This window comes from Chiloscyllium punctatum, chromosome 5 (genome assembly GCF_047496795.1).
Source record: "Chiloscyllium punctatum isolate Juve2018m chromosome 5, sChiPun1.3, whole genome shotgun sequence".
Taxonomy (NCBI): Eukaryota; Metazoa; Chordata; class Chondrichthyes; order Orectolobiformes; family Hemiscylliidae; genus Chiloscyllium; species Chiloscyllium punctatum.
Genome location: NC_092743.1, coordinates 1252540 through 1268262, shown reverse-complemented (window position 1 = coordinate 1268262; position 15723 = coordinate 1252540). Strand labels below are relative to the sequence as shown.

Here is a 15723-nt window from a genome sequence, read left to right as displayed (position 1 = left end):
CCCGTAACCACACCCTGTCCCCACCCCCACACACCTCCCCAAGACCACTCCCTGTCCCCACCCCCACACACCTCCCCGTGACCACTCCCTGTCCCCACCCCCACACACCTCCCCGTGACCACACCGTGTCCCCACCCCCACACACCTCCCCGTGACCACTCCCTGTCCCCACCCCCACACACCTCCCCGTGACCACACCCTGTTCCCACCCCCTGGCACCTCCCCATGACCACACCCTGTCCCCACCCCCACACACCTCCCCATGACCACACCCTGTTCCCACCCCCTGGCACCTCCCCGTGACCACACCGTGTCCCCACCCCCACACACCTCCCCGTGACCACTCCCTGTCCCCACCCCCACACACCTCCCCGTGACCACACCCTGTCCCCTCCCCCACACACCTCCCCGTGACCACTCCCTGTCCCCACCCCCACACACCTCCCCGTGACCACACCCTGTCCCCACCCCCACACACCTCCCCGTGACCACACCCTGTCCCCACCCCCACACACCTCCCTGTGACCACACCCTGTCCCCACCCCCACACACCTCCCTGTGACCACTCCCTGTCCCCACCCCCACACACCTCCCCGTGACCACACCCTGTCCCCACCCCCACACACCTCCCCCTGACCACACCCTGTCCCCACCCCCACACACCTCCCTGTGACCACTCCCTGTCCCCACCCCCACACACCTCCCCGTGACCACTCCCTGTCCCCACCCCCACACACCTCCCTATGCCGCACCCTGTCCCCACCGTCCCCACCCCCTGTCCCCACCCCCACACACCTCTCTGTGACCACTCCCTGTCCCCACCCCCACACACCTCCCCGTGACCACACCCTGTCCCCACCCCCACACACCTCCCCGTGACCACACCCTGTCCCCACCCCCACACACCTCCCCGTGACCACTCCCTGTCCCCACCCCCACACACCTCCCCGTGACCACTCCCTGTCCCCACCCCCACACACCTCCCCGTGACCACTCCCTGTCCCCACCCCCACACACCTCCCTATGCCGCACCCTGTCCCCACCGTCCCCACCCCCTGTCCCCACCCCCACACACCTCCCCGTGACCACTCCCTGTCCCCACCCCCACACACCTCCCTATGCCGCACCCTGTCCCCACCGTCCCCACCCCCTGTCCCCACCCCCACACACCTCCCCATGACCACACCCTGTCCCCACCCCCACACACCTCCCCGTGACCACACCCTGTCCCCACCCCCACACACCTCCCCGTGACCACACCCTGTCCCCACCCCCACACACCTCCCCGTGACCACACCCTGTCCCCACCCCCACACACCTCCCCGTGACCACACCTATTGCCTGGTCCAGCTTGAACATTCTTTGATGTCCATGTTCCCCATACATTGACAGGTCCATAACCCATTGGGAGATAGGAGCAGGGGTATGCTGTTTGCCTCAGTAAGATCATGGCTGATCAGATCATTTTTGCTGTCTTTTCCCGTTAATCCTTTGATTCCCTTTCTAAGGACAGACTGTGTGTCATTTATTGATTTCATTGTCAGGAATAGTCTCATTTGGTTGACCATCCAAGAAATCTTTGCCTGTTTGTACCATTCTTGGATTCTGTATGTTATTGGGATCTGAGATCACCCACTGTTCCTGAATAAAGATCCGACAAAACCTTCCAGGCCCCTTGCCATATCCATGTTGAGAATTTAGAGACAGTCCAGCTGCTTTTACGCCTTACGAATGGGTTGGATCTGGATCTTGGAGCGAAAGTGATTAACCTGTATGGGTAGGAAGCAGGAACCGGGTGGCTGAATGGCCTTCCTCAGTTTCTTGTCTCTGTCTGTCTGTCTCAGCCCTGTGAATATTTCGTGACCAGCCCTGAAAGCCTTTTTGCAGGAAAGAATTCCACTGGTTCACTCCCCCTCCTGCTCTCTGCCCTCCAGTGTGGGAGGTATCCTGCCCATCTCAATCCTTCCTGAGAAATGTCTCACTCCATGACCTCTTGATGATCTCATTCCCTCAGCAGGTTCGATGCAGCATCCAGATCGCACATTCTCAAAACGCACATCTCTGCTGCACAGCTCAGATGGAATCATAGAAAGTTCTAGGCTTCACCGTGTTAATAACAACAATCATTCATGAAGCTCCCTCAAGTACTTAATCCATTAGAATATAAAGATTGATATTTATAACCACAAACCAAAAAAACTAATGTCTTTGAGGTATCAATCATACTGTGAACATTGAGCCTGCACTGTTTTCATTACAGATTAGAATGAATTTAATTGTTGAGGCTATACTCCTAATTTTTAACTAACTGTAAATTTTTTAACATAGTTAAATTAACAAGCAGCCACTGAAGCTGCCATATTTTTAGTAAAAACTTGCATTAATATCGGTGGGTGTGAGTTTACATTAATATCGGAGGGTGTGTGTTTACATTAATATCGGAGGGTGTGAGTTTACATTAATATCGGAGGGTGTGGGTTTACATTAATATCGGAGGGTGGTGGGTTTACATTAATATCGGAGGGTGTGGGTTTACATTAATATCGGAGGGTGGTGGATTTACATTAATATCGGAGGGTGTGTGTTTACATTAATATCGGAGGGTGTGTGTTTACATTAATATCGGAGGGTGGTGGGTTTACATTAATATCGGAGGGTGGTGGATTTACATTAATATCGGAGGGTGTGTGTTTACATTAATATCGGAGGGTGGTGGGTTTACATTAATATCGGAGGGTGGTGGATTTACATTAATATCGGAGGGTGTGTGTTTACATTAATATCGGAGGGTGTGGGTTTACATTAATATCGGAGGGTGTGAGTTTACATTAATATCGGAGGGTGGTGGGTTTACATTAATATCGGAGGGTGTGTGTTTACATTAATATCGGAGGGTGTGTGTTAACATTAATATCGGAGGGTGGTGGGTTTACATTAATATCGGAGGGTGGTGTGTTTACATTAATACCGGAGGGTGTGGGTTTACATTAATACCGGAGGGTGTGAGTTTACATTAATATCGGAGGGTGTGTGTTTACATTAATATCGGTGGGTGTGTGTTTACATTAATATCGGAGGGTGGTGGGTTTACATTAATATCGGAGGGTGGTGAGTTTACATTAATATCGGAGGGTGTGAGTTTACATTAATATCGGAGGGTGTGGGTTTACATTAATATCGGAGGGTGGTGGGTTTACATTAATATCGGAGGGTGTGTGTTTACATTAATATCGGAGGGTGTGGGTTTACATTAATATCGGAGGGTGTGTGTTTACATTAATATCGGTGGGTGTGTGTTTACATTAATATCGGAGGGTGGTGGGTTTACAGTAATATCGGAGGGTGGTGAGTTTACATTAATATCGGAGGGTGTGTGTTTACATTAATATCGGAGGGTGGTGGGTTTACATTAATATCGGAGGGTGTGGGTTTACATTAATATCGGAGGGTGTGAGCTTACATTAATATCGGAGGGTGGTGGGTTTACATTAATATCGGTGGGTGTGTGTTTACATTAATATCGGTGGGTGTGTGTTTACATTAATATCGGAGGGTGTGTTTTTACATTAATATCGGTGGGTGGTGTGTTTACATTAATATCGGAGGGTGGTGTGTTTACATTAATATCGGAGGGTGTGAGTTTACATTAATATCGGAGGGTGTGTGTTTACATTAATATCGGAGGGTGTGAGTTTACATTAATATCGGAGGGTGGTGGGTTTACATTAATATCGGAGGGTGTGTGTTTACATTAATATCGGAGGGTGGTGGGTTTACATTAATATCGGAGGGTGTGTGTTTACATTAATATCGGAGGGTGGTGGGTTTACATTAATATCGGAGGGTGTGGGTTTACATTAATATCGGAGGGTGTGTGTTTACATTAATATCGGTGGGTGGTGGGTTTACATTAATATCGGAGGGTGTGTGTTTACATTAATATCGGAGGGTGTGTGTTTACATTAATATCGGTGGGTGGTGGGTTTACATTAATATCGGAGGGTGGTGGGTTTACATTAATATCGGAGGTTGTGTGTTTACATTAATATCGGAGGGTGTGTGTTTACATTAATATCGGTGGGTGGTGGGTTTACATTAATATCGGAGGGTGTGTGTTTACATTAATATCGGTGGGTGGTGGGTTTACATTAATATCGGAGGGTGTGTGTTTACATTAATATCGGAGGGTGGTGGGTTTACATTAATATCGGTGGGTGGTGGGTTTACATTAATATCGGAGGGTGTGTGTTTACATTAATATCGGAGGGTGGTGTGTTTACATTAATATCGGAGGGTGTGAGTTTACATTAATATCGGAGGGTGGTGGGTTTACATTAATATCGGAGGGTGGTGGGTTTACATTAATATCGGAGGGTGTGTGTTTACATTAATATCGGAGGGTGGTGTGTTTACATTAATATCGGAGGGTGTGGGTTTACATTAATATCGGAGGGTGTGTGTTTACATTAATGTCGGAGGGTGTGTGTTTACATTAATATCGGAGGGTGTGGGTTTACATTAATATCGGAGGGTGTGGGTTTACATTAATATCGGAGGGTGTGAGTTTACATTAATATCGGAGGGTGGTGGGTTTACATTAATATCGGAGGGTGTGGGTTTACATTAATATCGGAGGGTGGTGGGTTTACATTAATATCGGAGGGTGTGTGTTTACATTAATATCGGAGGGTGTGAGTTTACATTAATATCGGAGGGTGTGGGTTTACATTAATATCGGAGGGTGGTGGGTTTACATTAATATCGGAGGGTGTGTGTTTACATTAATATCGGAGGGTGGTGGGTTTACATTAATATCGGAGGGTGTGTGTTTACATTAATATCGGAGGGTGGTGGGTTTACATTAATATCGGAGGGTGTGTGTTTACATTAATATCGGAGGGTGGTGGGTTTACATTAATATCGGAGGGTGTGGGTTTACATTAATATCGGAGGGTGTGTGTTTACATTAATATCGGAGGGTGGTGGGTTTACATTAATATCGGAGGGTGTGGGTTTACATTAATATCGGAGGGTGTGGGTTTACATTAATATCGGAGGGTGTGAGTTTACATTAATATCGGTGGGTGTGAGTTTACATTAATATCGGAGGGTGTGGGTTTACATTAATATCGGAGGGTGGTGGGTTTACATTAATATCGGAGGGTGTGGGTTTACATTAATATCGGAGGGTGGTGGGTTTACATTAATATCGGAGGGTGTGTGTTTACATTAATATCGGAGGGTGGTGGGTTTACATTAATATCGGAGGGTGTGGGTTTACATTAATATCGGAGGGTGGTGGGTTTACATTAATATCGGAGGGTGTGTGTTTACATTAATATCGGAGGGTGTGTGTTTACATTAATATCGGAGGGTGGTGGGTTTACATTAATATCGGAGGGTGTGTGTTTACATTAATATCGGAGGGTGGTGGGTTTACATTAATATCGGAGGGTGTGGGTTTACATTAATATCGGAGGGTGTGGGTTTACATTAATATCGGAGGGTGTGAGTTTACATTAATATCGGAGGGTGTGGGTTTACATTAATATCGGAGGGTGTGGGTTTACATTAATATCGGAGGGTGTGGGTTTACATTAATATCGGAGGGTGGTGGGTTTACATTAATATCGGAGGGTGTGAGTTTACATTAATATCGGAGGGTGTGGGTTTACATTAATATCGGAGGGTGTGGGTTTACATTAATATCGGAGGGTGGTGGGTTTACATTAATATCGGAGGGTGTGAGTTTACATTAATATCGGAGGGTGTGAGTTTACATTAATATCGGAGGGTGTGGGTTTACATTAATATCGGTGGGTGTGTGTTTACATTAATATCGGAGGGTGTGAGTTTACATTAATATCGGAGGGTGTGAGTTTACATTAATATCGGAGGGTGGTGTGTTTACATTAATATCGGAGGGTGTGTGTTTACATTAATATCGGAGGGTGTGTGTTTACATTAATATCGGAGGGTGGTGGGTTTACTGCCCTGAATTTCTCATTCCCGAATGGATTCTCAGCTTGTGAGAAATGTTTGATCTTTATAGCACAGCTCTCTCTGTCTGTTTGGTTCTGTGTTTTCCTGAGGTCTCATCCTTTTCAGAACTTCCTACTTTGGAATATTTGTGTTTGTGTTTTAGACAGTGATTGGTCTAGCCCGGGCTCCCAGAACCCCCCACAGATAGCCGAGAGTCTGGACCGAGGTAACCTGTTCCGACACAGAGTGGAGCACGAGCAGAGTGGCATATCCTCGGTGTCCCCGTTGAGCAGAGAAGAGCAGAGACCTGAAACTTCTGACATCATTCAATATTCACCAGCCAAGGCAACAGCTGGGAAGACAGACACCCCCATTGTATATGGGAGGGACACAGACAGTGATAGGGATCGAGGCGATGACCATCATCCAGAGTCAGGTACGCAGCCACCCTCATGTATGTGAAAGTAGAGCATCAGGAGGAGGCCATTCAGCTCATCAAACCTGCCCTGATGTTCTGGACTATCTCCTCCAATCCCCTTTCCCACTCTATCTCCTCACTGTCATTAGTCTCCAGAAACGGATCGACTTGTGTCTCAGGGTTTGAGCTCCCACAGCCTCTGTGCTCCAGAATTCCAAAGACTTGGTCCAACCCGTCCACACCGACCAGATATCCCAACCCTATCTAGTCCCACCTGTCAGCACTCGGCCCATATCCTTCCAAACCCTTCCTATTCATATACCCATCCAAATGCCTCTTAAATGTTGCAATTGTACCAGCCTCCACCACATCCTCTGGCAGCTCATTCCATACACGTACCACCCTCTGTGTGAAAAAGTTGCCCCTTAGGTCTCTTTTATATCTTTCCCCTCTCACCCTAAACCTATGCCCCTCTAGTTCTGGACTCCCCGATCCCAGGGAAAAGACCTTGTCTATTTACCCTATCTATGCCCCTCATAATTTTGTAAACCTCTATAAGGTCACCCCTCAGCCTCCGACACTCCAGGGAAAACAGCCCCAGCCTGTTCAGCATCTCCCTGTAGCTCAAATCCTCCAACACTGCAATGACTTTGTAAATCTTTTCTAAACCCTTTCAAGTTTCACAACATCCTTGAATTGCTCATAATATTCCAAAAGTGGCCTCACCAATGTCCTTCGAAAATGGATTAAACTTGAAAGCAATGTTGGTCATTCAGGGTGCGTTAGAAGTTTCTGGAATGAAACTCAGTGATGATGTCACTACTGGCCAAGTCACTAAGTTTGTCTACTTCGGACAGATGACCGATGATAACCACAAATGGCTGATGGAATGCTGTAGTCAGACCTAGGAGCAAGAGAGAGAGAGACAGAGTAAACATTTTGAGTCTCTTGTGGCCATATTAGGCTTGAAGCTTGAACTCTGTTTCTCTATCCACAAACGCTGGCCAGAGCAACACTTTGTTTTCATTTTAGTATCAAATCCCCAGTATTTTGCTTTCATCAGAAGGAGAGACAGCCAGAAGTAATTTGCGAAGATGTAAACATACTTCTTTTCATGTTCCCATCAATTCTTTTATTCAGAGCTGTGTCCTGTAATAACCGAACCTCCAATCAGTTTGTTGGAAATTCGAGTCCCTTTAAAACAGACTTTTCTAAGCATTTACTCAGCAGCATGTAAGTTCCTTTAGTTGCTGTTATTAGCAGTAACTTGCTGTCCAAATATCTGGGTATATAAAAATGAAAAGCCAGGTTGTCAGTCTCACCAGGATCACTGAGGTCAAGGTGTATCAGTGATTTGATGTCAACAATTACTCACCGATCAAAGGACATGGGACATGGGACTGTACAACACAGGAACAGGCCCAGACGCCCAAGATGATGATCTGAAAATATGCCAAATTAAAGTCATCCCTTCTGCCTGCCCATGGTCTGTGTTCCTCTGTTCCTTCCACATTCATATGTTTATCTACAAGTCCCTTAAATGCACCTATCTGCCTCTATCACTACCCCTGACAGTGGATTCCAGAGGCCGACCGCGCTCTGTGTAAAATACTTGTTCCTCACATCTCCTTTGACCCCCCCCGACCTTCAGTGCATGCCTCCTAGTATTAGACATTTCAACTCCAGGAAAAAGCTTCTGACTGTCAATCCTATCTACGCACCTCGTGATCTAGTGATCCTTCTTCAGAACAGTTAAGAGTTTTCTGCTATTTCTAGTCTGATTAGCACGTAGGTTTGTAGACTTCTATCAAGTCTCCCCTCAGCCTCCACCACTGCAGAGAAAACAACCTGAGTTTTTCTAGTCTCTCTTCTTATAGCTCATGCCCTCTAATCCTACAGCATCTTCTTCTGCACCCTCTCCAAAGTCTCCATATCCTTCCGATAATATGGCAACCAAAATTGAACAGAATATTTTAAGTGTGACCTAATTAAAGTCTTATAAAGCTGCAACATGACATCCTGACTCTTTTACTCAATTCCCCGATCAAGAAAGGCAAGCATGTCATATGCTTTCTTTATCACCCTAACTGTTTGTGTGGCCATTTTCAGGGAGCTATGGACTTGAACCACAAGATCCCTCTATACATGTGTGCTGTTCAGGGTCCTGCCATTAACTTTTCCTTAACATTTGATGTCTCAAAATGCAGCACCTCACGCTTATCTGGATTAAACTACAACCTCCATTTCTCTCCCCATGTCTGCAACTGTATCCTTTGATAATCTTTTATACTCTCCATTGCTCCACTGATCTTTGTGTCATCTGCAAAATTACTAACCCACCCATCTACGTTTTCATCCAAGTCATTTATACATATCACAAACAGTAGAGGTCCCAGAATGGATCCCTGTGGAACATCACCTTGAAAAACCCCATTCTACCACTGCCCTCTGACTTCTATGGCAAGCCAATTCTAGATCCTATGCATGTCAAGCTTCTGGATGAGCTTACCATGAGGGCCTTGTTGAAAACCTTTTCACTACCAGAGTCATACCTGAGGGGACTGGAGGGAGGCAAGTGTAATTCCTCTCTTCAAGAAAGGAAATGGGGAAATCCCCGGCAATTACAGACCAGTCAGTCTCACATCTGTCATCTGCAAGATGTTAGAAAGGATTCTGTGGGATAGGATTTATGACCATCTGGAAGAGCATGGCTTGATTAAATGCAGTCAGCATGGCTTTTTGAGGAGCAGGTCATGCCTCACAAATCTTATCAAGTTCTTTGAGGATGTTACTAGACAAGTCGATGAGGATCGAGCGGTGGATGTGGTGTATATGGACTTCGGCAAGGCATTTGATAAGATTCCCCATGGTAGGCTCATTCAGAAGGTCAGGAGGAATGGAATACTTGGAAATTTAGCTGTCTGGATACGGATTTGGCTGGTCGACAGAAGACAGTGAGTAGTAGCGGAAGGAAAGTATTCTGCCTGGAAGTCAGTGGTGAGTGGTGTTCCACAGGGCTCTGTCCTTGGGCCACTACTCTTTGTGATTTTTATTAATGACTTGGATGAGGAGATTGAAGAATGGGTTAGCAAGTTTGCAGATGACACAAAGGTTGGAGGTGTCGTTGACAGTATAGAGGACTGTTATAGGCTGCAGCGGGACATTGACAGGATGCAGAGATGGGCTGAGAGGTGGCAGATGGAGTTCAACCTGGGTAAATGTGAAGTGATGCATTTTATAAGGTCGAACTTGAAAGTTGAGTACAGGATTAAAGACCGGATTCTTGGCAGTGTGGAGGAACAGTGGGATCTTGGTGTGCAGGTACGTAGATCCCTTAAAATGGCCACCCAAGTGGACAGGGTTGTTAAGAAAGCATATGGTGTTTTTACTTTCATTAACAGGGGGATTGAGTTTAAGAGTCGTGAGATCTTGTTGCAGCTCTATAAAACTTTGGTTAGACCGCACTTGGAATACTGTGTCCAGTTCTGGTCGCCCTATTATAGGAAAGCTGTGGAAGCTATGGAGAGGGTTCCGAGGAGGTTTACCAGGATGCTGCCTGGACTGGAGGGCTTATCTTACGAAGAGAGGTTGACTGAGCTCGGACTTTTTTCATTGGAAAAAAGAAGGAAGAGAGGGGACTTAATTGAGGTGTAAAAGATAATGAAAGGCATAGATAGAGTTGATAGCCAGAGACTTTTTCCCAGGGCAGAAATTGTTAACACGAGGGGTATAGTTTTAAGCTGTTTGGCAGAAAGTATAGAGGGGATGTCAGAGGCGGGTTCTTACACAGAGAGTTGTGAGAGCATGGAATGCGTTGCCAGCAGCAGTTGTGGAAGCAAGGTCACTGGGGACATTTAAGAGACTGCTGGGCATGCATATGGTCACAGAAATTTGAGGGTGCGTACATTAGGTTTACCTTACATGAGCATCAATGGTCGGCACAACATCGTGGGCTGAAGGGCCTGTTATGTGCTGTACTGTTCTATGGTCCATGTTCTAAAATCCATGCAGACAACATCTGCTGCTCTACCCTCATCGATCACCTTCATCACCTCCTGAAAACTTTAATCATGTCAATGACACGTGGCCTAACTTGAACAAAGCCACGCTGACTGTCCCTAATCAGGCCATGCTTTTCCAAATGTGTGGAAATCCTCTCCTATAGCTTTCCAACCAACGATGTGAGACTCACTGGTCTGTAGTTTCCTGGATTATCCCTATATCCCTTCTTGAACAGAAGAACAACATAAGCTACTCGCCAGTCCTCTGGGACCTCTCCAGTGGCTAGCGAGGATGCAAACATCTTGGTCAAGGCCCCAGCAATCTTTTCTCTTACCCCTCTCAAAAACCTGGGTTAGATGCCATTGGACCCTAGGAACTTATTCACCTTAATGCTCTTCAAGAGACTCAACACCACTTTTTTTCTTGATCTTAAAATGCCCTAGCATGTTAGCACACTGCACACAAATCTCACTATCCTCCATATCCTTCTCTTGGGTAAATATGGATGCAAAGTACTCATTTAGGATTTCACCCACATCAACTGCCTCCAAGCACAAGTTCCCTCCTTTTATCCTTGAGTGGTCCTACTTTCTCCTTAGTTACCTTCTTGTTTTTAATCTATGTATAGAATGCCTTGGGGTTCTCTTTAACCCTACCAGCCAATGTCATTTCATGACATCTTGTTGCTCTCCTAATTCCTGGCTTGAGTTCTTTCCTGCTTCTTTATATCCCTCATAGAACATAGAAGAATACAGCGCAGTACAGGCCCTTCAGCCCTCGATGTTGCGCCGATCAAAGCCCACCTAACCTACACTAACCCACTATCCTCCATATACCTATCCAATGCCCGCTTAAATACCCATAAAGAGGGAGAGTCCACTACTGCTACTGGCAGGGCATTCCATGAACTTACGACTCGCTGAGTGAAGAACCTACCCCTAACATCAGTCCTATATCTACCCCCCCTTAATTTAAAGCTATGCCCCCTTGTAATAGCTGACTCCATACGTGGAAAAGGTTCTCACTGTCAACCCTATCTAACCCCCTAATCATCTTGTACACCTCTATCAAGTCACCCCTAAACCTTCTTTTCTCCAATGAAAACAACCCCAAGTGCCTCAGCCTTTCCTCATAGGATCTTCCTACCATACCAGGCAACATCCTGGTAAACTTTCTCTGCACCCGTTCCAGTGCCTCCACATCCTTCCTATAGTATGGCGACCAAAACTGCACACAATATTCCAGATGCGGCCACACCAGAGTCTTATACAACTGCAGCATGACCTCAGGACTCCGGAACTCAATTGCTCTACCAATAAAAGCCAGTACGCCATATGCCTTCTTCACTGCACTATTTACCTGGGTGGCAACTTTCAGAGATCTGTGTACATGGACACTAAGATCCCTCTGCTCTTCCACACTACCAAGTATCCGACCATTAGCCCAGTACCCCATCTTTTTGTTACTCTTACCAAAGTGAATCACCTCACACTTAGCTACATTGAACTCCATTTGCCACCTTTCTGCCCAGCTCTGCAGCTTCTCTATATCCCGCTGTAACCTGCCATATCCTTCCTCACTGTCTACAACTCCACCGACTTTCGTATCATCCGCAAACTTGCTCACCCAACCTTCTAACCCTTCCTCCAGGTCATTTATAAAAATGACAAACAGCAATGGTCCCAAAACAGATCCTTGCGGAACACCGCTAGTGACGGCACTCCAAGATGAACCTTTGCCATCAACTACTACCCTCTGTCTTCTTCCAGCCAGCCAATTCCTAATCCAAACCTCCAACTCACTCTCAATGCCATATCTCTGTATTTTCTGCAGTAGCCTACCATGGGGGACCTTATCAAACGCCTTACTAAAATCCATATATACCACATCTACCGCTTTCCCCTCATCTACCTCCTTAGTCACCTTCTCAAAGAAGTCAATAAGGTTTGTGAGGCACGACCTGCCCTTCACAAAACCATGCTGACTATCCTTGATCACATCATTCTTATCCAGATGTGCATAAATCCTATCCCTTACAATTCTCTCTAAGACTTTGCCCACAACAGAAGTGAGACTCACTGGCCTATAGTTACTAGGATTATCCCTACTCCCCTTCTTGAACAAGGGAACCACGTTTGCTAGCCTCCAGTCCTCTGGCACTACTCCTGTAGACAAAGAAGACACAAAAATCAAGGCCAATGGCTCTGCAATCTCCTGCCTTGCTTCCCAGAGAATCCTAGGATAAATGCCATCAGGCCCAGGGGACTTATCTATTTTCACCCTTGCCAGAATTTCCAACACCTCTTCTCTACATATCTCAAAGCCATCCATTCTACTTATTCATGCCTCGGTATTCATATCGACAACAATGTCCTGTTCCTGAGTGAATACTGACGAAAAGTATTCATTCAGTGCCTCCCCAATCTCTTCAGCCTCCACACGCAACTTCCCATTACTATCCTTGATTGGACCTATTCCTACCCTAGTCATTCTTTTATTCCTAACATACCTATAGAAAGCCTTAGGGTTTTCCCTAATCCTACCAACTAAGGACCTTTCATGTCCCCTCCTTGCTGCTCTTAGCTCTCTCTTCAGGTCCTTCCGGGCTACCTTATAACTCTCAATCGCCCCTATTGAACCTTCACGCCTCATCTTTACAAAGGCCGCCCTCTTCCATTTAACAAGGGATTCCAATTCCTTATTAAACCACGGCTCCCTCACACGACCCTTTCCTCCCTGCCTGATAGGTACGTACTTATCAAGGACACTCAATAGTTGCTCCTTGAACAAGTTCCACATATCAATTACGCTCTTGCCTTGGAATCTACTTTTCCAATCCACACATCCTTAGTCATGCCTCAACGCATCATAATTTCCCTGCCCCCAGCTATAACTCTTGCCCTGTAGTACACACTTATCCCTCTCCATCACTAGAGTAAAAATCACCGAATTGTGGTCACTGTCCCCAAAGTGCTCACCTACCTCTAGTTCTAATACCTGGCCTGGTTCGTTACCCAGAACCAAATCCAGTATGGCCTCACCTCTTGTTGGCTTATCTACATATTGTGTCAGGAAACTCTCCTGCACACATTGCACAAACACTGACCCATCTAACGAACTTGAGCTATAGCTTTCCCAATCAATATCAGGAAAGTTAAAGTCTCCCATAACAATCACCCTATTACTGTCACTCTTCTCTTGAATCATCTTCACAATCCTTTCTTCAACGATTCTAGGACTATTAGGAGGCCTGTAAAAGACTCCTAACAGGGTGACCTCACCTCTCCTATTCCTAACCTCAACCCAAACTACCTCATGTGCCCTGTCTGATTTTTAGCCTCCTAGACCTTACATCTGCTTATTTTTTTGTGGCCTATTATCAATGAATTACTTGTGAAAATGAGGAGCTTCTGTTGTTATTGCTAAAGGGAAACTCACCTCCATAGTAAGGCAGCTGAGGGAACAGCAGTCAGCCTGGCATTGGAAACAGCACAAGTTCTCCTTCCCCAAAGTGTGGGAAGGTGGGATATGAGTTACAGAGAGAGATGATGTTGAGATACTGGTGTTGGACTGGGCTGGACAAAGTCAGGAGTCACACGACACCAGGTTATAGTCCAACAGGTTTATTTGAAATCCCAAGCTTTTGGAGCACTGCTCCTTCATCAGGTGAAGAGGAGACAGGTACATGGGAACAAAATTTATGTGCAGAGAGATAATAGCAAGATAATTCCAGGGAATTCCGAGTGTCAACAGATAAGTACAAAAGATATGAGCAGAGAGTCGACACGCTGAGTGAAAACTCTCTGCAGGTGATCAAAAGAGACAGACCGTGTGAGTAAAGTGTGAACAGCTGAATAGCCAGTGAAGGGATGACCTACGATCTGACTAATTGAGGCAGAGAGACAATTGCAAAAAGAAATTAAAATAAGGTGATGCTGGAGACAAACCAAATGACTGGAATAACATGATAGGTCCAAGAGTCACATGCTGAGGGTCTAACCAACGTCACTTTGGAAAGTCAAATTTGAACTCAGAATACAGGGTTAAAGGCAGGATTCTTGGCAGTGTGGAGGAATAGAGGGATCTTGGGGTCCATGTCCATAGATCCCTCAAAGTTGCCACTCAAGTTGATAGACTCGTTAAGAAGGCATATGGTGTGATGACTTTCATTAGTGGGGGATTGAGTTTAAGAGCTGCAAGGTTGTGCTGCAGCTCTGTGGAGCCCTGGTTAGACCACACTTGGAACATTGTGTTCAGTTCTGGTCACCTCATTATAGGAAGGATGTGGCAGCTTTAGAGAGAGTGCAGAGGAGATTTACCAAGATACTGCCTGAACTGGAGGGCATGTCTTATGAAGCTAAGGCTTTTCTCATTGGAGTGAAGAAGGATGAGAGGCGACTTGATAGAGGTGTACAAAATGATGAGAGACATAGATTGAGTGGGTAGCCAGAAACTTTTTCCCAGGTTGGAAATAGCTGTCACGAAGGGGCATAATTTTAAGGTGATTGGAGGAAGGTTTAGGGGAGATGTCAGAGGTAGGTTCTTTACACAGAGAGTGGTGGGTGTGTGGAATGCACTGCCAGCAGTGGTAGAAGAGTCAGAGACATTAGGGACATTGAAGTGACTCTTGGATAGGCACATGGATGATAGTAAAATGAAGGGTGTGGAGGTTAGTCCCAATTGGGCTGCTGTGTCCTGGATGGTGTTGAGCTTCTTGCGTGTTGTTGGGGCTATCCCCATCCAGACAAGGGGGGAGTATTCCCTCACTCTCCTGACTGTACCTTGTAGGTAGTGGACAGGCTTTGGGGAGTCGGGAAGTGAGTTGGTATTCTGAGTTGGTCCACGATAACTCCCAGGATGTTGATAGTGGGGGATTCAGTGATAGTACCACCATTGAATGTCAGGGGGCATGGTTTAGATTGTCTCTTGTTGGTGATGTCATTGCCTGGCATTTGTGTGGCACGAATGTTACTGGCCACTTGTCAGCCCAAGCCTGGATATTGTCCAGATCTTGTGGCATTTGGATATGGACTGCTTCAGTATCTGAGGAGTCATGAATGGTGCTGAACATTGTGTGATCCTCGGGGAATATTCCCATTTCTGACCTCCTGGTGGAGGGCAGGTCACTGATGAAGCAGCTGAAGATGGTTGGGCCGAGGACAGGAGAATCAAAGAAAAGTTTCAGAAAGTTTCCTCAAGCAGTATATAGAGGGTCCTAGTTGAGAAGGGGCAAAACTTGATCTATTCTTGGGGAATAGGACAAGACCGATGACTGAGGTGACGGTGGGGAGCACTTTGGGACCAGTGACCATAGTTCCATG

The 15723-nt window shown here is 46.2% G+C and overlaps 1 protein-coding gene across 1 annotated transcript in view; it reads left to right on the top strand.

Annotated features, from left to right (window-relative positions):
• LOC140476716 (voltage-gated inwardly rectifying potassium channel KCNH2-like) overlaps nucleotides 1–15723 on the top strand; it is an 89393-nt gene that overhangs the window by 32866 nt on the left and 40804 nt on the right. The window contains exon 8 of the mRNA XM_072569536.1: nucleotides 6146–6418. Within this exon, the coding sequence (XP_072425637.1) occupies nucleotides 6146–6418 (273 nt within the window). The remainder of the gene's footprint in view (nucleotides 1–6145; nucleotides 6419–15723) is intronic.